Source organism: Anoplopoma fimbria, chromosome 19 (genome assembly GCF_027596085.1).
Source record: "Anoplopoma fimbria isolate UVic2021 breed Golden Eagle Sablefish chromosome 19, Afim_UVic_2022, whole genome shotgun sequence".
Lineage (NCBI taxonomy): Eukaryota > Metazoa > Chordata > Actinopteri > Perciformes > Anoplopomatidae > Anoplopoma > Anoplopoma fimbria.
This window is the reverse complement of record NC_072467.1, coordinates 1,462,361-1,485,409: the sequence shown is the minus strand read 5'-3', so window position 1 is coordinate 1,485,409 and position 23,049 is coordinate 1,462,361. Positions and strand designations below refer to the sequence as shown.

Genomic DNA, 23,049 nt, shown 5'->3' with positions numbered 1-23,049 from the left:
CGTGAAAAACACCGGTAATCCGGCACACCGGTATACAGGAGGATGAGCCGTCCAGATAAACATCCGTGAAAACATCATTACGTGACGTCACTGCACCGCGACTGTGACAAACGCGAAACATTAAATAAAGAAAAAAGATATTAAAACATTAAAAAAGAGAATAAAACATTAAATGAAGAGAATGAAACATTAAATAAAGAGAATAAAACATTAAATGAAGAGAATGAAACATTAAATAAAATAATAATAATAACATTAAATTAATGAAACATTAAATAAAGAGAATGAAACATTAAATGAAGAGAATGAAACATTAAATAAAGAGAATGGGGAAATTAAAACTCTGCATTTAACCCATCCCGGAGGAGCAGTGGGCTTAAATGAAGAGAATGAAACATTAAATAAAGAGAATAAACATTAAATAAAGATGTTGCTGGTAGATTAAATAAAGAGAATTTGATTAAATTGTGGTTAAGGGACAAGCGCTCTACCTCAGAATGTGCCACAGCATTAAATAAAGAGAATGAAACATTAAATAAAGAAAATATAACATTAAATAAAGATATTAAAACATTAAATAAAGAGAATAAAACATTAAATAAAGAGAATAAAACATTAAATGAAGAGAATGAAACATTAAATAAAGAGAATGAAACATTAAATAAAGAGAATGAAACATTAAATTAGTAACAGTTACAGCTGCTCCTCTGATGTTTACCTGGTGAGCTAAATAGCACCCCAGATATTGCCCCGCGGCATTCTGGGATCCGGAGACAGGAGGAGGACGCAGTGACTCAGGACGCCGCTCAGATACAAGGACTTCACAGCAGACAAAACACTGGAGTCGCTCTGCAGCGCCGCCGAGTTCAGAACCTCTGAGGGACAAAGACCACAATGAATATGAATCAGAGAGGAGGAAAGGGTTAAACCGGGTCAACGGGACTAGAGAGGAGGAAAGGGTTCAACCGGGTCAACGGGACTAGAGAGGAGGAAAGGGTTCAACCGGGTCAACGGGACTAGAGAGGAGGAAAGGGTTCAACCGGGTCAACGGGACTAGAGAGGAGGAAAGGGTTCAACCGGGTCAACGGGACTAGAGAGGAGGAAAGGGTTCAACCGGGTCAACGGGACTAGAGAGGAGGAAAGGGTTAAACCGGGTCAACGGGACTAGAGAGGAGGAAAGGGTTCAACCGGGTCAACAGGACTAGAGAGGAGTTAAGAGGGTTAACCCTTTACTCCTCTCTAGTCCTGTTAACCTGGTTTAACCCTTTTTTATTTCTCTAAATATTTCCACATTATAAATTTACTCATTTATTATTTTATGTATTTCTCTTTATATTTTAACATATTGTAATTCACTTATTTATTATTTTATTTATATTTCCACATTATAAATGTACTTATTTATTTATTTAATGTATTTATATGAATATTTCCACAAATGTTATTTATTTATTACTTACTTTATTTCTCTAAATATGTACATACATATTATTTTAAGTATTTCTCTTTATATTTTAACATATTTTAATTCACTTACTTATTATTTTATTTATTTTTATTTCCACATTATAAATTTACTTATTTTATGTATTTATATGAATATTTCCACATATTTTTTTAATTTATTATGTACTATATTTCTCCAAATATTTACATACATATTATTTAATGTATTTCTCTTCATATTTTAATTTACTCATTTATTATTTTATGTATTTCTCTTTATATTTTAACACATTTTAATTCACTTATTATTTTATTTATTTTTATTTATATTTCCACATTATAAATGTACTTATTTATTTAATGTATTTATATGAATATTTCCACAAATGTTATTTATTATTATTTACTGTATTTCTCTAAATATTTACATACATATTATTTTAAGTATTTCTCTTTATATTTTAACATATTTTAATTCACTTATTTATTATTTTATTTATTTATATCTATATTTCCACATTATAAATTTACTTATTTATTTATTTTATGTATTTATATGAATATTTCCACAAATTTTATTTATTTATTATGAACTATATTTCTCTAAATATTTACATACATATTATTTAATGTATTTCTCTTCATATTTTAATTTACTCATTTATTATTTTATGTATTTCTCTTTATATTTTAACATATTGTAATTCACTTATTTATTATTTTATTTATTTTTATTTATATTTCCACATTATAAATGTACTTATTTATTTATTTTATGTATTTATATGAATATTTCCACATATTTTATTTATTATGTACTATATTTCTCTAAATATTTACATACATATTATTTTAAGTATTTCTCTTCATATTTTAACATCTTCTAATGAACACATTGATGACCTCATTCATGGAGCAGACAGACAGGTCTGTGTCTGAGCAGACAGACAGACAGGTCAGTGTCTGAGTCTGAGCAGACAGACAGACAGGTCAGTGTCTGAGCAGACAGACAGACAGGTCAGTGTCTGAGTCTGAGCAGACAGACAGACAGGTCTGTGTCTGAGTCTGAGCAGACAGACAGACAGGTCTGGCAACATGACGTCATGACGTCATTACGTCGTTACGTCGCCTCTGCACCAAAGAGCAGGGGGTCAATGGAGAGATGAATAAATAAAGCTTTTCAATTCAAAGATAACTTTATTGACAATGAAGGAGACACAACAATAGGTTTTTTATGCCAAAGGTAAATAAATAATAAATCTATAAATTAAATGTACATAAATCAAACACAGTCTACATGAGAATTTAAATATAAAATGATTAATATATTAATATATTTCATGAAATTAATCTTAATACAATAAAAAGATATTTAACTTTTTTGTTTTTACTCAACAAAAATACAAACATTATGTTGCCATAATAAAAACATAATGATAAAAGACTTTGTCTTCTCTTGGATGCCAGAAGCACTTCTAGTTCGCTTTTCTTCCCCTCTGCGTTTCCACTGATGATAGCCAAACAGCCAGGCAGGTCTAAAGAGAACTGCTGTGGTACTTTGAGATCAGGCAATGACTCTCTGTTTAAGGCAGTTTCCCAAAGGACAAAAGAAAGTAATGTACCGATGACGTACATTTTCTTTACATTTCACTTAACACTCTTTACAAAAGGGTGGAATATTGATCTGTATACAGTGGGTCATGGCCGGAAGCTTTCCAACGCAGAACTGACTCAATACATCTAATGGCGATATCATCAACCTCAGGATCAAACTTATTTGCAAACAGCTGATGTTGTCTCAGGAGCCACGGGAGGTCACCGGCTCCGTACACACAGACTGCTCTTCTGTAAGCGCCCATGCAGGGATAGTACGGAGCTCCATTTCTCACGTCTCCTGCTAGATAGCTCCACTTCACCACACGAGCGAGGGCTTGCATGTCTGACACATCATACTTGATGTTGGCGGGCATTGATCCAGGAACAGAGGGCATTCGCTGTAGAGTGGCCCACAAGTGCTCGTCAGGGCTGAATGTGTCCCTCTCCCAGTCAATGAGCTGCTGAACCTCTCTGTCCTGCATCACATGTCTCACAAAAGCTCTGGTGACCACAAAGTAAGCATTTCCTGTGAACATGGGGCTGCTGATGGGTGGGGGACTTTTCTTCACATCTGTCTTGATGACAGTATTAGTTACATTGTAATGATACAGCCAACGGCCTTTCTTGTAGTCATTGGTGGCCTCAGACTCCATGCTGTTCCTCCCTCTGAGGGCCTTCAGTACCCGAATCATTTCAACATTGGTTTTGATGGGGAAGTCTGACCCACAGGTGTTGAGCAGGTACCTCCACTGGACCTGCGAGCTCAGCAGATCTTTCATGCAGTTCAAATCTGCCTGCACTCGGGACCATGAGGCGTATACCACACTTTCTAATCTACTGGCTACAAACACGTTAGGAAAGCAGGAAATAATTACCGCCACAGCCTTGTGGAAATCTTTAGGGGCTTTCTGGTCCACATGCACACAGTAGATGTTCTGAGGAGTATAAACAGCTCGTAGAAGTCGCTCAAACATCTCTATCTTCTCGTGGATCACCATGGAGTAGGCAATGGGGAAATTATTTTCCTCCTCACTGAGAGGTGCAGTCAGGAAACCTCTCTTTTCAATGTAAGATGAACAGTCCTTTGTCGCATTAAGGTAGAAGTCCTCAGATAAAAGACTTTGTCTTCTCTTGGATGCCAGAAGCACTTCTAGTTCGCTTTTCTTCCCCTCTGCGTTTCCACTGATGATAGCCAAACAGCCAGGCAGGTCTAAAGAGAACTGCTGTGGTACTTTGAGATCAGGCAATGACTCTCTGTTTAAGGCAGTTTCCCAAAGGACAAAAGAAAGTAATGTACCGATGACGATTATTAAGGGGGTCCTCAGCATCCGGCTCCTCAGCAACCTCGCATTAGCCATGTCCTTACTTGAGGAAACCTCAACACAGGTAACCTTGTCTTCCGTGCAAGTTAAACTTTTATCAGTGTGACATTGGTTTTTATGACCACAATCTGTAACAGCCACACAGAAGGTGTGTCAAAGTGAGGTGTGGAAGGATCTTGTGTAACATACTATCTAATAAATCCTGAATAGGATGTGACACAGTCATGGTTATGGACGTTCCCTTGGAAAGTTAATATTTACTGTGTTGTTTGGCTTGTTTAAACTCATTGTACACCGTCATAAACATTACCTATATTTGTCTCTGGTTTAGAATTAAGACTGGTAAATATTCTCAGTACAGCCATCATAATGTAGCCAGCTTTCCATGTGCACTAATGGCATCAAGTAGAAAAGATTTTATTTCATATTTATAACAAACCATTCAGATTTCAATTACTGTATATGATAATTTCCTTGTTTAACAATTATCTCTTTAATATCAAGTCAAAAAGAAAAAGTCATACACAATGCCCGAGAAACACAGCCTATCCAAATATATCTCTCTATGTATTTCGCTGTCTATTGACTAAACAATGTAAATTAAACAAGGTGCATTTAGTACCAGTTTTGCCGTGTAACAATAGGGGTAGAATATAAATTTTGGATATAATTAGTGACCAAACACAAAAAAATTATCTGGGAGATCATACAAATACAGATTTTATTGAAATCATATAAAGAATTAGAATATTATGAAAAAATGACATAGCAAGATACATAATATAGTGGAAATAATAAGAATGAATAATATAGATGATAGATAACAATGATAATCTGATAGTAACATTAACAGCCACAGAATAAAAAAAATCCCAACACAAGATACATAATATGAATAGAAAAAGAATTAGACATTTCAGTAGAAGATCTTTGACGATATAGTATAAGATATTATGGTTTCTATAGTATTTACCTGTCCTAATTACAAACTTTGAAATGGAAACATTTTCTTTACATTTCACTTAACACTCTTTACAAAAGGGTGGAATATTGATCTGTATACAGTGGGTCATGGCCGGAAGCTTTCCAACGCAGAACTGACTCAATACATCTAATGGCGATATCATCAACCTCAGGATCAAACTTATTTGCAAACAGCTGATGTTGTCTCAGGAGCCACGGGAGGTCACCGGTTCCGTACACACAGACTGTTCTTCTGTAAGCGCCCATGCAGTGATAGTACGGAGCTCCATTTCTCACGTCTCCTGCTAGATAGCTCCACTTCACCACACGAGCGAGGGCTTGCATGTCTGACACATCATACTTGATGTTGGCGGGCATTGATCCAGGAACAGAGGGCATTCGCTGTAGAGTGGCCCACAAGTGCTCGTCAGGGCTGAATGTGTCCCTCTCCCAGTCAAAGAGCTGCTGAACCTCTCTGTCCTGCATCACATGTCTCACAAAAGCTCTGGTGACCACAAAGTAAGCATTTCCTGTGAACATGGGGCTGCTGATGGGTGGGGGACTTTTCTTCACATCTGTCTTGATGACAGTATTAGTTACATTGTAATGATACAGCCAACGGACTTTCTTGTAGTCATTGGTGGCCTCAGACTCCATGCTGTTCCTCCCTCTGAGGGCCTTCAGTACCCGAATCATTTCAACATTGGTTTTGATGGGGAAGTCTGACCCACAGGTGTTGAGCAGGTACCTCCACTGGACCTGCGAGCTCAGCAGATCTTCCATGCAGTTCAAATCTGCCTGCACTCGGGACCATGAGGCGTATACCACACTTTCTAATCTACTGGCTACAAACACGTTAGGAAAGCAGGAAATAATTACCGCCACAGCCTTGTGGAAATCTTTAGGGGCTTTCAGGTCCACATGCACACAGTAGATGTTCTGAGGAGTATAAACAGCTCGTAGAAGTCGCTCAAACATCTCTATCTTCTCGTGGATCACCATGGAGTAGGCAATGGGAAATTATTTTCCTCCTCACTGAGAGGTGCAGTCAGGAAACCTCTCTTTTCAATGTAAGATGAACAGTCCTTTGTCGCATTAAGGTAGAAGTCCTCAGATAAAAGACTTTGTCTTCTCTTGGATGCCAGAAGCACTTCTAGTTCGCTTTTCTTCCCCTCTGCATTTCCACTGATGATAGCCAAACAGCCAGGCAGGTCTAAAGAGAACTGCTGTGGTACTTTGAGATCAGGCAATGACTCTCTGTTTAAGACAGTTTCCCAAAGGACTAAAGAAAGTAATATACCGATGACGATTATTAAGGGGGTCCTCAGCATCCAGCTCCTCAGCAACCTCACATTAGCCATGTCTGTTGAGGTAAAGATTAATTTCAGTTCATATCAGCTCACATGACCACTCAACAAGAGGCTGCTCATTACCCTTTTAAGTTGGAACACCTTTGTTTGTTGCTCTCTCTGCTGATATGTTTGCTGAGAGACCTTCCATTCACAGGTGTTCCAACTAAAAAGGGTAATGAGCAGCCTGCACTGGCCTGCCGGTGGTGCATTGTGGGACATACTATCTAATAAATCCTGAATAGGATGTGACTTACCGTCATGGTTATGGACATTCCCTTGGAAAGTTAATATTTACTGTGTTGTTTGGCTTGTTTAAACTCATTGTACACCGTCATAAACATTACCTATATTATTCTCTGGTTTAGAATTAAGACTGGTAAATATTCTCAGTACAGCCATCATAATGTAGCCAGCTTTCCATGTGCACTAATGGCATCAAGTAGAAAAGATTTTATTTCATTTAATTTTATATATATAACAAACCATTCAGATTTCAATTACTGTATATGATAATTTCCTTGTTTAACAATTATCTCTTTAATATCAAGTCAAAAAGAAAAAGTCATACACAATGCCCGAGAAACACAGCCTATCCAAATATATCTCTCTATGTATTTCGCTGTCTATTGACTAAACAATGTAAATTAAACAAAAAAACTTGGAAACAGTTCAGCATTGCGAGATTGGAGCCGGCTTGAAGCACGAGCCCACATGGGTTCTGTGGTTTTTACAACATACACAAATACAAATGTCTGACCTTAATAACTGTCCCACACTTTTTGTAACCCCCAATTGTAACCTTTAATCATAGAGACAAATAGTGAGTGTTAGGAACCTGAGTCATAATTAGTATTTTTAATTAGTTATCTTATGTGCCTTCATATTCAGTGAAAGGTAAAGTTAATAAAGTATTTGTTCGTTTTACTTACCCTGTCCTGATTATTGTCATAGGTTGGAAGTTGTACATACTGCGACCTTTTAAGAGACATCCGGTTGAGATGCTTCACCAATGAAGGCCAGGCAGGAGCCTTCAAAGGAGGGCTACCCATTGAATGTAATCTTAAGGAAAATGATGAAAACACTGTAATCCAGTGATTTGTTAATCTTTTAGCTGTTGACCATATATGGATCTGGAGATGAGAGATGCTGAAGTAAAAATGTATAAATATGGGAAAACAACAAAGGATCAAGATATTTGTTGTTGTTTTTTAAGCTCTCTGACCTTTTTGGAGTTTTGGCATTTTGCTTATTTACATTTTTTCCTAGTCCTATGGAGGGCGTTTTTAATCCTTTTACTATTCAATGTTATTACTTGTAAACTTTATATTATTGTAAAAAAGAAATAAAAGTAGATTGTATTGTACATTCAAACCAAAGTTCGGCTTTGCTAATCTCTGAGGGTTCCTACTTGGTCTCCTTAAGGTAAGAGAGCTCTTCCTCTAGGATAGGCTGACAGAAGTTTACCATTTTAATACATATACACATTTTTTTCAATGTTTACTCACAAATGCCTCTACTTAGAATGTGCATTATACAGGTACAGTCACTTTGTAGAGTAGAATAAACACAAGATATCAAAAAGCAACATACAAAAGCAAAATACTACTACATTCTCTTCTAAAGATTGACCAAACTATTTTGAATTCACCTTCTCCTCAGACACTTAAATATCTGGTACCAATGTATCTAAGATTGATTGAGACAAGTGCTCTCATCCACTTCCTGGTCTGCATCTGTGTCCTGCTCATGGATAAAGCTGTAACGTCGATATACTGATCCACCTCTACTGGTGTACACCACATCTACCTCGTCTCCACTGTCCGGCTCAGGAACACCGTGGGGCATATTGATGCTGGCGCTGCCACTCAGTCTCTCATAGCTTTGGCCCCAGCAAAGCCTCTTCCTGGCATGGGCCTTGACTAAGGCAAACACAGCCAGAGCCAACCCCAGTGCTAGCAGCAGGGCAATAGGAAGGCCAGCTGAGGTGTGCTTCAGAGCTCTAGAAGACACATTCAGGTCTGTTACCTGATCCTCTCCTGACTTGGGTTTGGGGGCCTCCACACACAGAGCTAGAACAAAAAACTGCTTTTAGTGGATAGTCACATCAAAACTATCCTATGATTGTTATGATAGGCAGGGTCTCTACCTGAGCGGCTGTCACAAACACAGCAATCTGTGTCATTCTCTCCAGCCTGACAGCAGCGGGCACAGCGGTTCTCCACAGCATGAAGAGCAGAATCCTGGTGACAAGTCAGACACTGGTCGGGTCTGGGGCCGGTGCAATGCCTACAGGAGCCGTCGCATGGCTCACAGGTTTCCTGCAATGGTACAATTTCAGAAATCATATATTTTATTTGTACTGGGCACATCAAAGAAAAACATGACAGTTGTAGACATTAGAGCAGTCAGTAATGTGTACTGTTTGGAACAGAGAGTGAAAACCAATTTGTACAGATGTGCCTTATATTGATATCTGAATTGTGCTATCCGTCCGCACTTTGTGTTTCCAATTGCAGAAAGATGCTCCATATGATTAAAAGAACCCGTCCAAATAGGGCTGAACAGTTACTCAAAATTTTACCAAAATTGCAATGTGAAAAACTTGAATTTTCTAAATCGCAGGAGGCGCAATATTTGTTTAAGGCAAAATGAGTGTGAAATTAACATTTTAAATTCAATATGGTCTAGCTGCAGAGATATCCTGGCCTACACATCATATTATACAGACTTCAGAAAACACCTTGTTTGGCAGATTTATAGTAAGAAGCTGATTAAAACAAATGTCAAAATGTACTTAATTATGATTTCATAACGCATACAAAGGACATCAGCAGTATCTCATTTATAGATTTAGCAACCAAAGTTGATCCCCTATTACAATGAAGCAGTGCACTGATTTAGTGAGAAAGTAATGTGTGCCGTTGGATATTAAGATTATAATAATTACACCTTTTCAGAAAAGTACCGCCCCTCCTCACAATGTGGATAGCAGACTTTGTCCTTTAAAGTGCTGCCCCAGTCGCACGTCAGACATCTCTGGGGCAAGGCATCTGCAAATAACAAGGAAATAATAAGTCAAAAGAGAAGGTTCAATATTGACAAGAGGTGGAGGAGACAAAGCTGCAGTTAATATATCCATCATCTGTACCTGTGCAGGTCTGACAGCTAGTGTGGCACTGTTTGCAGATGTAGTTAAGTTGATAGAAGCGGTGTGGGCAGTGCTCAACACAAAGCTTGGTGCCTTGCAGCTCCAGAAGAGGAGGTGAACAGGCCCTGCAGGACTCAGGACCTGGTCCTGTACATTGCTCACAGGACTGGTCACATTTCTCACAACGGGAGCCCTCTCTGTAATACCTGACGAAATGCATTAGAAGGCAGACATGTACTTTGAATTTTTGATTCTGCCAGATATCATTCAGGACTTAAAAGGAAGTCTATATCTGTGGAATTAAGAATAAAAGTTTTCAGAGGAAATTGCTCTACTGATGAAGGAATTGCATAGAAAAGGAACACACTGGCTCTGTTAGCAGGTTTGCTCGTTTCCAAACCAGACATGTTCTTTGTTTTGTTGGATTAGGGGTAAGTGCGGGGAGAAAGACAACAGACCATTTTGTTTCATGGCAAAGTAATTAAATTCAAGACAAAAATGAGGGCTTAAGTTTTGTACCTTGTGGGACAATGGGTGACACAGAGTTGAAGGAGACGCAGGTATCCTGCAGAGCAAGTGAGACAATCTTTAGGGGATGCTCCAGAGCAGGTTGAGCAGGCGTTATAACAAGGCAAACAGAGTCCCAGCTCTGTTCCGTCAGCATCCTGCTTTGTGTCGTATGTACCAGCCGGACACTCACTCACACAAGTCCTGTCTGGAAGAAAGCACATAGACACAAAGTTCCAAACCCAATTTATGAGTATAGATTCAAACAATCTTTCTTACTTCTTTATTTTTTTGTCCTGTTTATCTGGACACTTTTTTGACACCTTACAAGGAGGGTTGGGGTAAATAATTAATTCACATAAGAATCGCGGATCTAAGCTATTCTGAACCGAATCACAAATATCACAAATATATTTTGGTAATAACGTTAGTTAATAATGTTACATTGAATTGAACTACATCTGTCTTTACACTTCAACATAAATAGTTCTTCCTAAAAACAAACAGTTTGAAGTCTCTAAAGAATTGAGTGCACACATATGAATTTAAGTCTTAAATGTATATTGCCATCTTCAATCTATCCAGCTGTTGTTGTTGACTGTTATTAATTATATGCAGCTGTTTCAGCAAAAGTGAAATTGTGGCCGGTTTTCAAGATGTACTAAAAATCAGCTTCTCTGCTGATTCCCGTTTATTTTACACCCTGAACCACTTCAGTATGAAATAAAAACAAATGGTGGAACATGCTCACTATGAAGGTATTTGGGGACGGCACAGGTCTGGCATTCATCGTGGCCCGGCCCCTCACAAGAGTAACAGTGCTGATGGCAGCCCACGCAGGTGAACTGGTCATCGTGTAGGTAAGTCCTTGGTGGGCAGTCAGTGTCACCTGTCACGCCACACAACAATGTGTTTGGATCCAGCACAAGTCCCTTCTCACACTGGGTACACTGGTTTGCGTCTGAGCCGGAGCAGCTCATGCAGGTCTGGTGGCACTCTGCACATGGTAAAGGTAAGGTAAATAATTATCGTCTGAAGTAAATCCTGTTTTGCATTAAGCCAAAATAGCCCTTACAGCTAACAGACAGACAATGTAGTGTTGTGGTTTTACATATTGTGGATTTTGTGCGTGAGCATAAGCAAACTTTCCATACAATTGTAAATTGTGTCTTTGTCAAACATTTCCAGTGATTTTTCTGATCAACCAGTTATATGAAACCCTTACTAGCCAAGGCACAATGATATGCTGGATATTCTAAAAAAAATGGCTGGCAAAAATACCGAGTGTGCACATTGATCACTTGAGATAAATATGGCGCCGGTACAGAGGCATAACATTGTCATATTGTAGTATGCCATACAAAGTATCATAAAATAGTCTGTTTGTCAAAACATTTTTAAAAAGTCTTACTAGACGTGTGTAAAATTGTCATAATTACCTTATTTATTCTTGCTTTTTTTTCCAAAAATGTGTTTTGTGAGGTCACAGTGACCTTGTCATTTGACCACCAAAATCTAATAAGTTCCTCCTTGTGTCCTTATTTAATTAATAAAAATGCATGCCTGAGATATCACAGTAACGCTGTTGCCAGTGATGAGGCCTAACAGGGTGATACATTTGACTATTTCAGTTTCCATAGGTGAGCTGCCTTTATGCATAAACAATAAGACCTGCATAACAATTTGAGAGGGCAGTGCCAGATAGTACATGGTCAGAAAACTATGTTAGCCTAAATATTCAACACGGCTTAAAAATTGAATTAAGTCATGTCGTATTGAGAGGCTTACCTTGACATTCCAGAGCTTCAGTTTCATAGTAGGTACCAGTGGGGCAGTCTTTGGAGCATGTACCCTTATAGAGTTTGGGGCTAAACGTCGTGCAGGTCTCACAATCATCTGCCAGGGGCCCTGAACAGCTGCCACATGTCGGGTGGCACTGACCACAGCGGCCCTCCTCCATGTCCTCATAATAGCCCATGGGACAACTTGCCTTACACACACCATTCAGCATCAGGTAAAGGAAACTGCATTCTGAAATGATATTGAGGAGGATGTAATAAAATGTTTTACAAATCACTTTGAAATGAAATCCACTTGGAATATTTTTCCTCTTTAAGAAAGCTGCCCATACGGCCAATAACTCACTGAAACAGGTCCTGTCATCTGAGCAAACGTCACAGTGGGGAGAACAGCGTCTGCAAGTACCATCATCTGCAGGATATGTCCGCAGTGAACAGTTGAGTCTACACATACCACTCTCCAAGTAGTGGCCATCAGGACAGGATAGACACTGGGTCTTGGTTCCATCACATGACAAACAGGAGCTATCACAGGCTTCACATGATCCCTCTGCTGTCTCAAAGAAACCTCTGAAATCAGCCAGGAGATTTGTTAAGGCATAAAGAGTGAAATCAAGAACACACCAGCATCACAAAGGTTTTCTTCATTTTACTGCTTCGCTTATTCAACTACTTACTCTGGGCAATTTGACCAGCACCTCCCCTGGTGGAGAAAAAGTTTATAGCTGCCTTTAGAGCAGCTGATGCAGTTATCACTGGTGTCCACGCAGGCCTCGCAGCTTGGCGAGCAGTCCTCACACAACTGAGTGGCAGAGTTTGCGTAGGAGCCAGATGGACATTGCACTACGCAAGAACTGTCCTGACCCAACAAATATCCTGTAACACACAAATGCATAAATGGAACTGGGAAAATGTTTCAATTTATAGACATAAATGAAGACAGTAAATACTTGTACCTTTGAAACAAGAAGAACAATCCAGGGCTTGTGGGCCAAAACAGGTCTTACAGGATGCATCACACGCATGGCATTCACTGTATTTCCCTAAAATTAAAGTAATAAACAGAGTAACCATATCTCACAATAACGAAACATCACATTTGACAGAACACAGAGACGTTTCTTTGTGGCCTGAGCCCCTGAGAACAGAAACTTGACAATTGTCTGCTTTACCCACCTGTACCACTAGAGGGAAGCATAATAAGCTATTTCAATAATAAGTTTTGTGTTGCTTTTGCACAAATGATGGATGCTGTAGGGGTGTCTGAAACCTGCAGAATGTTACCTAGTACTCACAATAGGGAAACCACTAAATGACCATTTAATGCAAGTAAACCATGATGTTTTAATGCAATTCTTGCACCCTTTATATGGATAAAACTGTAAACAAGGTATAAGGTTTGCATGTAAGGCATTATCAAGCTTTTTAAAAAAAATACTCAGTACTACAGAAATAAAAAGAACTTATACTTGCAATTGTTGTGATTACTTGCTAGATTAGAAAAATACTGGTTAAATGACAAGTGCTCTTTACAATGAAAGACAGACCGACTGATACACACAGGGATGGGAATAATCATAAAAGGCAGAACTATAAATGACCAGCCTGATTACCCTGTATGGTTGACGACAATGGAGTGTTATATACCAATGCTGTTGACACAGACACTAAAAGGGGAAGCAGTTGAAGAGCCATGTGCTTGAGGCAGAGAACCCTTTTGAAATAGCTCCACTAAAATGGCTCTTGACTGAAAGGTGACGCAGTGCATGTGCGGCATGGTGACATAGTGAGTTGGAGAGCGTCCTTCAACCTAGAGGTCCTTCAGCAGGGTTCAAGCCACCGTCTCAGTGGCAAGCATCCACCATGCTAACATGTCCTTGAACAAGACGCTGAATCCCTCCAAATTCCTCTGACCTCCCATAGGATGAAAACAATTATTTCCATCAGGGAATCAACTAGTCAAGTATCATGTTTTTCAGTATAATCTCTGACTCCACTGTCACCTGATACTCATGCCATAATCGCTTTGCTTTCATCTTGTCTTGTCTCTGATGAGTCAAAAACAGTTACCTTTGAGAAAGATCACATTAACATAGCTAAAAATCAGGCCTTATTTGCTTGTTCCTCTTACCGTCAAAGTACTGTCCCAATGGGCAGTTAGCCAGAGGGCACTGCCCATGCAGAGGAGGTTTCCCGCCAAGACACAGGTCACAGTTGGTGGACCGAGGTCCATGGCATGTCTGGCAGGAGCTGTGGCAAGACTGGCAGAGCCAACCACTGGAGTCACTGAAGGTTTGCTGGGGGCACTGTTTTATACAATCACCTCCTGACAGGGCAGTAAGCAGAGTAAAGTATTTTTTGGTACAGCACTTCATATGTATCAGCAACTAGTAATCTTGAAAAACCTAGCAGAGACAATACTGCAGATGATATATAATTTACCATTTCACTATTTCAACCAATATTTTTTGAGGGATGTTTCAAAGAGAGTCTGGCTATCTTACGCAGGAGTGCCCAATCACTCTGTGATATGGTAACATAAATTATTTCAGGAGGGCAACACTTAAACATTCCAATTTGCGTAAACACAATGCTTAGAATAAGTTTTATTGAAACATAGCATAAAAACTAACAAACTGGCTCTGATGTGGTCTCAGAATATAATCTCATCAAAAGAGCTCATCTCTTCTTTTACTTTTGTCTGCCGTTTCAGGATCTCTCTCTTTCTCCAAATTCCATTCAACTGCCCAGGCACATAATATTACTGAAATATTTTTTAAACTAGACCTTGTGGCTAAAGAAGACGGAATGAGCCGACCTTGTGTGATAGATGCTGCCTGACACAATGTAAAACCACATGCCCGTGAAATATGTACAATTTAAAATCACATTGATAGAGTGGTTGTGTGCTCGCTAATCTTTTATTAAATAGCTACAGGCTTTTCTTACAATCTCAAAACGTTGGTTGTTTTTAGATGCCCATAGAGAACACAACCGAACAACCCAATCCTAATTCATTGTTTACATAAACCATATATTTGCATATCTCATGTTACAGATTTGCTGACATGGACATGATTTGCAATCCAAATGAAGACTCCAGAGTGCCATCATTTGTCTTTAGCAAGAATGATTGATCACTCTCACATACAGAGTGATTTAAGAGTATATTACACCTAAACTCCACTTCTACTGTGTAGGACAAAGAGGTCACCTGAATCCTTTAGTGTGCTAGTAGTAAACAAAATATACACAGATATGGTAATTCTTTGTTACTGGTACCATTGAGGAAATAACCAGGCTGGCAGGCAAGACAGCGTGTGTTACTCCTGCAATCTGTGCATGGTGCTGGACAGGGCAAACACAATCCCCTCCCCCAGTCTTCATAGGTGCTCTGGGGGCAATGCCTGCGACACTGGTGTCTGAAACTGTAAAAGAAAAGGTTGATTCAAAACTAAATTACCATCCAAAGAGTTAATCAATAATCCAAAACAATTTTTAAACCATATGTCTAAAACTAGGGCTGGTCTGTGTGTGAAATCGGTCAATAAATGACTAAAACTGTCTATAAAACTATAAAACATAAGGAGGATCCATTTTCTAAAGCAAACATGCAGAACAAAGCTATTGAACTATCAAAGACCTGATGAAAACCATTGTGATTATATGGCACTTTCAAAGCTTTACAGTGAATGAAGAATGAATAACATGGATGATACTGAGGCTACATGAACTGAAACCAGGGGAACAGACAAAACACACCGCACGAAGGGGGAAATCATGCACTGTGTCAGTCCACAGCACACCTGCAGATCTATTGTTGACTTTAATACAGTCCTCAACCAAAAGGTATCCTCAGTCAAACATCACGAAGGACAGCAAACAGTCACCAAAACATAATGTAGGCTGCTTTATAGAGGCTTATCATGTTTCTATTCCCTTCTTAAGGCAGAAAGTTAATTGGTGTTTTATTTGTAGCCCAGGGGCATGGGGAGGTTTCTATCATTAACCTGTCCTATTAGTCCTTTGGGGCTTAACTGAGCTATTAAACATGAGACAGCTGTCCTAAAAAAAAAAAAAAAAAGAATCCAGCCTAAAGGAGCTGAGATATTGTGTTGCAAAAATGTCACGCATAAAACATTCAAACAAGAATGACTCCTTATTTAGAGACTTATCACCCTAAATGAAACAGGCTTAACAGATTTTCTTATGTTGGGGACTTATTGCAGAGCATGTTGTACTATATAAGTTAGTGGCTTATTATTGCTGATGATTGACAGCCTAGACGCAATTCCTGCTGCGTTGCCATGGATTTGGTGCTAAGATGCGGTGGTCGTTTGAAAAGGAACAGCTGGAGGCACCACACTGCATCCATCAACTCACTCACAATAGCAGTTGGTGCGGACCAGGTCCTGTCTCTGGCCTGGAAACAGTACACTACTCAAGAATCTGCGGGATGTTTAAGAATCCCTCTGTGCAAATATTAGACTATCCATTCCAGAAAAGCACATCAGCATTTCCAAAGGAACTTTTGTTTAGGGCTTTAGGAAAAGATGAGAATATGCTCAAAGTTATCCCTAAAGTTAAGAAGGCTTAAGTAAATAAACTGTAAAAAAAAACATATTGAGAGTTAATAACAACTATTTCTTGGTTTAGCTGCACTTAATTCCATAGAGATGAAGATAATGTCAATAAATACCAAGCATCAATCATGCTGTGACTCTTTTCAATAGACAGTGTTTTATATGAGAATAACATTGGCTCCACAGATTCACAGTTGTACCAAAGCTGTCTGACTTTAAAAAAATGTCATTACTTCTAGCAAAACCTCAGTAGTGGAATTTCTTTAAGTGCTGGAAAATGTCACAATCTATCACAGTGAGGCTCTTCCTGCAGTTGATGATCGCACAATGCTCTATTGGATTTATTTTATTGGTGTTTGCCTCACATGGTAGATGTAATAAGTACTGATGCCACAAAAATGACTGAGAGGACCTGTTGTTTTAAATCTCTTCACCATTACTGTTAAAGTAAAGCATACATAATTAGATTCACAGAAGAAGAGTCACATTGAACCTATATAGAGGCAGTAAGAGCAGGTGAATGCAATAAAGCTATGAATTTTCCTTGAACCCTCCTGCGCTGTGATTCACAAGAGTAGTGAAGTCAGGATGGTACACCCTATATAACCACACCTGATACTCGTTCTCTTTTTCTCTCATCTCGTTCTCTTTTTCTCTCCTCTCCTCTCCTTCACACACATAACAAAACAAAACACACACTGTTAAGTATCTCCATGAAGCAAACTACTCTTCTGTGCTCAAACCAAGGCTCAGGTAACAGTGTGTTACTCCGAATGGAAGGTAACCCGACTAACACAAAACCAGGAGGCCTAAACTCGGGGGAGAAGTAAACAATTGAAGGTCTGTTCTACCTCTGTAACCTCCAAGTGATAATGTGGTGCAAACAGATATACAGATGAAATGCAGTTTCTTGTAGCGTGAGGTAAAATGAACAGAATTTATGGAAAGCTATGGTGTATCAACTCACAAAAAAATTGATTTACTCTTTATGTAGCATGGCAAAGGCAATGCAAATAAAAACTATTCCAAGGTCATTTAGTTAGTCAGAATTAGTTATTCAACAAGTCATGTTGCAGTTTACATCCATGTTTGTTGAAATGTCATCACTTCATCATTTTCTCCTATAAGACATGTAAAATTGTCATTACATTACAGTCATTTAGCAGACTCTTTTATCCAAAGCGACTTACAATCAGTAGCTCAAAGCTTATATTACATATCATTCACCCATTCACACACTGATGACAGGCTACCATGCAAGGTGCCACCATCAGACTCTAACTAACATTCATGAAACATCCAGTCCACACCGATGGCAAATCCTTCAGGAGCAACTTGGGGTTAAGTGTCTTGCCCAAGGACACATCGACTGCCGAAGCCGGGTATCGAACCACCGATCCTCTGATTGGAGAACTACCCTGCTCTCCACTACTCCAACTACCCTGCTCTCCACTACGCCACAGTCGCATAATTAGAATATGATCCATAATTAGAATATTTGTGCCAAATTTGAAGAAATTCCCTATAAGTGTTCCCAGGATATTCTGTTCACAAGAATGGGATGCAGATGAGGTCACAGTGACCTTGACCTTTGACCACCAAAATCGAATCAGTTCATCTTGAGTCCGGACTTGACATTAACGCTTGCCCGCTTGCCCAGGGCAAGTAGACTCTGTGTTCAGGCAAGTGGAATGCCTCATGCAGTTGTCCGATCGGGCAAGTCAAAAATAACTGTGATCTTTATTAGGGGCCGAATAACAAATGAATAACAAATCCGTGAATAACAAATCCGTTGAAATCGGCAAGAGGAGAGCTAGCGTTAGCTGTTGCTCCATACAGTAAAAACGAGAGTGGGCAAAGGAAGTTCAAATGTAATCTTGTAGATTTTTTTTGGCAAGAAAAGTAATAAATACAGTTGTTTGAAGGAGATATTTTGACAGCAATACAAAAAAGATATTTACTAGTAAAAAAGTCAACGTGACGTCATCCACTGGTTTGTGGACTGCTGTTTTAATGGCCTGAGTTCGGCATTCTGGCCATCCCCATCTTGGTTTTTGCTGTGGCCATCTTGGTTTGTTGCAACCACAAGTGACAGGAGAGGATGGAGCTGTATAACTGAACGCTGACCAAGAATCTTTTAGGAAATCAAAATTATTCTTTTTTTAAACTAAAAACTGTGAAACGGTTAATTTTGTAAGATAGAAACGCTGAAAACACCCAGACTGAACAATCCCGTGGCAGCGATCCTGTCGATCACTAGGTAGATACACCCTACAGCATTCAGTCTATTGTACTATAAATGGGACCATAATTTACTAAATAAACATCATGCTGTATTTAAGAAGACTCGAAACTGGCAATCGGGCCCATAAATTCATGTTTACAAGGTTATCTTAAGTAACAATCAATAGGAAGTAAAGTCATTTTCCTAATAGTGTTTCTGTACAATCTGGCTTCTTTTTTTTACCCAGAAGAAAGAATGCAAGTTTAAGGCACTTCCACCTAGGCTTCGTTTTCAAACCTGCAGGGTGCTGCATGGTCGGTACATACATACAGACAACCCAAAAATATTATAATTTTGATGATAGATAAATATTGTATGTATTGCATTAGCCATTTCTTTTACTATTTTTGGGCATTTTATTAATCATGCATTATCATACAATTTGTCAATTTAATAAATAGTTAGATTAATCAAAAATAATCTTTAGCATTAATATAAAATGTTAACCATATAAAATAATACCTACAAAAGCATTTGATATTATTGCAGAAAATATGGGAGGACAAAAAAGTGCACTAATTAAAAGATTATAGAAAGAGAAAAAAAACACTCACAGAAAGTAACCTTCCACACAGCTGTTGCAAATCTCAGGGTCCTCTGTGCAAAATTGAGAAAAGGGGATTGGTTAGTATTTATAGGTAAAAAGAACCCTGCATTGTGCACCACCTTTAAAACCAGGGATTTAAAATATATAACCTTACATTAGGGTGAATGTTATGGTGTTGTTAGCCTCATAAAACAAGCGTTTGTGACTTGCCTGTTGAACATGCTTTGCAGCCCAACTCACAGTCGATGCACTCTCCTGTATCCGGGTCCTGCACCTGCCCTGAAACACCAGACATCCAGCATAATGACATTGAATGACCTTCTCCTAAGCTACAGCTAACACAGAAACTGTATTTTGCGTTTACCTATGACACAGGATTCAGTTTGGCAGACTCCATTTTGGAGTTTGTAATGTTCCCGACATTTCGCACATATGTTACCATCTGTGCAGAGTTCACAATTGGCTATGCAGGGCAGACAGGCATAGTGACCCCTGTCAGGATAGAGTCCCCGGGGGCAGTGTGTCCGACAACGACCTTGGTGAAGGAAACGTTCCTGTCCATCTTCATCTGAGGAGGAGTAGGAGTAGGAGGAAAACACAGGGGATTTGTTAATCTAAAGCCTACTTTATTTTCTCTTCTGATGAAGATGCCATTAGCCACACAGAACTCACGCCAGGAAACGCCCCTTCCAAATATCTGGACTCTTTTGAAAGTGGAAACAAATGAGCTTCTCATGATGCAGATGTAGAGCCTATGGGGCCGACAATTACATGGAAAGAAATAAAGATGGAAGGACATGCTGCCAACTGTCTTAAAGTTCAGTCTCTTCAGCACTTAAAACTCGTGCAGAAATCAGAAACCGAATATAGTAGCCGAACAAATGGATGGCAAAGCCATGAGCGACGTCATGAACTGATGGCTGCAGCCCAGGATGTTGACTGTAGGCCTGTAAATAACAGATCACAGTTTGAGATCCCCCTCATGACTGATGATGCTCCAACTAATGTAAACAAGGGCAATCAGAGGCGGAGGAGAGATCAGAGCTATGGGCAGAGACAGAGGCTTCTGTTGGCTCGAATGATTAATTCTCTGCCACCTGCACCTAGCCTAGCTGTGGCACCTGAGGCATCTCTGGAAGCATCTGAGCCCCAGCATGGTCTCATCTGCTTGTTGCTGCAGTCAAGACGTGCGAGACAGGGAGGAAAGGGACCACAAGCTGCTACCGCCTTTCTAACCCTTCCACTTCCCAGAGACTCAACCTCAGCATGCACAGAGAAATGTGACTTTTATACGACAACCAACAACAGAGCATGAGGAAACCAGTAGAGTGTTTTGGCTTGTGATGTTTTTTTCAGAAAGAACATCACAGAAATATACACACTGAGATCAAGTGTCGACTGCAGTATATTTAGGTATAAACTATCGTAATATCATCAATGTACGTTGAAATACAGTTAGTGAAAACTGAAACGACTGTCACTATGACAAGGTCTAAAAGCAAATATTAAAAGAAAGGGGTATTTGTGAGAGAAAGAGAGACTTGCAGGTTTAGCCCAGTGAACTGCGACAGTAATACTTCTAGCCCAAGGGGGATATTTTTTCCTTTCCCTCTGATTAACAAAGGCCTCTTTCTAACATGATCAGATTACACTGTGAAAGCTCGGGAGAAAAATGATCACACCTTCATTTCTTACCTATTTCTAAAAAGGTGCCCCTGTGACAGAAAAATCCAACAGAAAAAAGTTCTACAGCCAATCTCTGACTGTTTAACAAGGGTAAATGGTAAACCTGAAGCTGAATGCTCCTCTCTCAATCAAAAGCCTTTAAACAACGTTGCTTTGGTAATCATTAAATAGACTTGCTTTGAGAAAGGAACTCCACCTCTCTTTCAGATGGATTAATGATTCTGTGACATAGCTTTGTGTTTTTAATCAGGCATCTGTGGAGCCCCCCCCACCCCACACCCCACACCCAAAACATAAATAAATCAAAACAGAGGAATTATATCGACCAATGGAAAGCAAATTCACTGATCACATTTACACAACTGATAGAATAATTATGAGAAATGTGACATTTGTCATATGACGACAATGATTGTTGTCTAACTAACTTTGATGAAGCCTTTGTTTAGCTGGTGGTGATTTATTTGTTTTCCTGTCTATTACAAAACACTACTTTTTTTTCTTTCTTTTTTTAAAACCCCTGTTAAAGTAAACCAAGGGTGTCGTATTACAAGGAAATACAAGATTTAATTCATATAGAATTCATCCTTTACTTTTGATAATCCATCCATGATTTCATGCTGCATTTAAAGGACATTTTACTCACCAACTCCACAGGTGGTGCATTGAAACAGCTCGTACCCATCGCACTCAGAGCAGGTGGGATGGCAGAGGACGCACTGGTTCTTCAGCATAAACTGTCCACTCAGACAGGACGACGAGGGTTCACATCCCATAAACCCAACACAGTGGAGAGAGATCAGAAACGCTGCTGCGATGGACCGCATGGCTGTTTAGCAGAGACTTTCACTGGAGCAACAATGAGCCAGGAGTTCCTCCACAGACGCAGTCTGCATGCAGCAGACCAGTGGGGGCAGGACCAGAAAAAAAAGAAAAGAGAACGACCCAGTTTGTGTGTCAAAATAGACTATTTACAGTGACTAGTCTAAACAAACCATCATACTATACTGTCTCAAAGAAAATAAAAATAATAATAATTTAGTCGAGGGTGTCTTTGCAGCCTTCTAATTAGAAACAGGGTCTGATATTACCTGACAAACCAATTATAATATTTAGCAGCACAAGATTAAACATGTACAGCTAGAATATTTTTTTTTTAGAAAAGCACTTAATGCTTTGGGCTTTGGTAAAAAAATAATAATATATATATATATATATATATCTATATATATATATATATATATATATATATATATATATATATATATTTAAAATTATGTTACTGTTGCAACAGTCTTTCCGTTAATTGTAGTGTAAAACTCAGTGATACATAATATATATTTTTTTCCTTTACAGTTCATTAATATTAAGTACAGCTAGAATATTTTTTTTATTTTTTTTTTGGTAGTCTGATTTATTTAAATAAAACATTAAATTGTTGAGGTCAGTTGTTCTTTGTACCTTAAATGAATATGCCACCGGTTTGAGGATTAATTCATCAATAATGTTTACATTAGTGTTTATAAGGAAACATTTAGCCCAACACAATGAAGAGAATACAATTATTAGGCTTGTTTTATAGGCCACTGTTTAAGAACTATATATTGTTTCTCGGAATAATAATGTGAAACGTTAATTGCTTATTGGCTTAGTTTATAAGATATGTTAAGATAAGATAAGATACAATAAAGTGGGGAAATTTACAGGATTACAGCACCATAAAAGGTAGTGCAAACAAGAGACATAGTAAAAAAAAAAATTGGTCTTTACTGGTAGAACATCCAGTACAATGTTAAACATCTACCATATACAGGAA

General features: G+C 38.7%; 3 protein-coding genes across 3 annotated transcripts; all 3 read right to left on the bottom strand.

Annotated features, from left to right (window-relative positions):
* Nucleotides 1-3,107: 3,107 nt before the first annotated feature.
* On the bottom strand, nt 3,108-4,400 carry LOC129107880 (beta-1,3-galactosyl-O-glycosyl-glycoprotein beta-1,6-N-acetylglucosaminyltransferase 3-like). Its single transcript, XM_054619481.1, has one exon. The coding sequence runs from the start codon at nt 4,398-4,400 to the stop codon at nt 3,108-3,110; it is 1,293 nt and encodes a 430-aa protein (XP_054475456.1).
* A 925-nt stretch (nt 4,401-5,325) lies between these two features.
* On the bottom strand, nt 5,326-8,417 carry LOC129108158 (beta-1,3-galactosyl-O-glycosyl-glycoprotein beta-1,6-N-acetylglucosaminyltransferase 3-like). The gene is given in 3 exon segments (XM_054619844.1): nt 5,326-6,349; nt 6,352-6,690; nt 8,328-8,417. Coding segments are annotated over 2 exon segments (1,290 nt in total). The 5' UTR covers nt 6,689-6,690; nt 8,328-8,417; the 3' UTR covers nt 5,326-5,396.
* Nucleotides 7,258-22,132, bottom strand: LOC129108157 (proprotein convertase subtilisin/kexin type 5). Its single transcript, XM_054619843.1, has 16 exons — nt 21,880-22,132; nt 19,912-20,115; nt 19,758-19,826; nt 19,555-19,597; nt 15,416-15,561; nt 14,265-14,459; nt 13,090-13,176; nt 12,811-13,009; nt 12,480-12,703; nt 12,123-12,365; nt 11,086-11,331; nt 10,347-10,542; nt 9,828-10,033; nt 9,629-9,729; nt 8,826-8,997; nt 7,258-8,748 (listed from the first exon to the last, which is right to left on the bottom strand). The coding sequence occupies exons 1-16, from the start codon at nt 22,058-22,060 to the stop codon at nt 8,366-8,368; spliced, it is 2,895 nt and encodes a 964-aa protein (XP_054475818.1). The 5' UTR covers nt 22,061-22,132; the 3' UTR covers nt 7,258-8,365.
* Nucleotides 22,133-23,049: the final 917 nt, after the last annotated feature.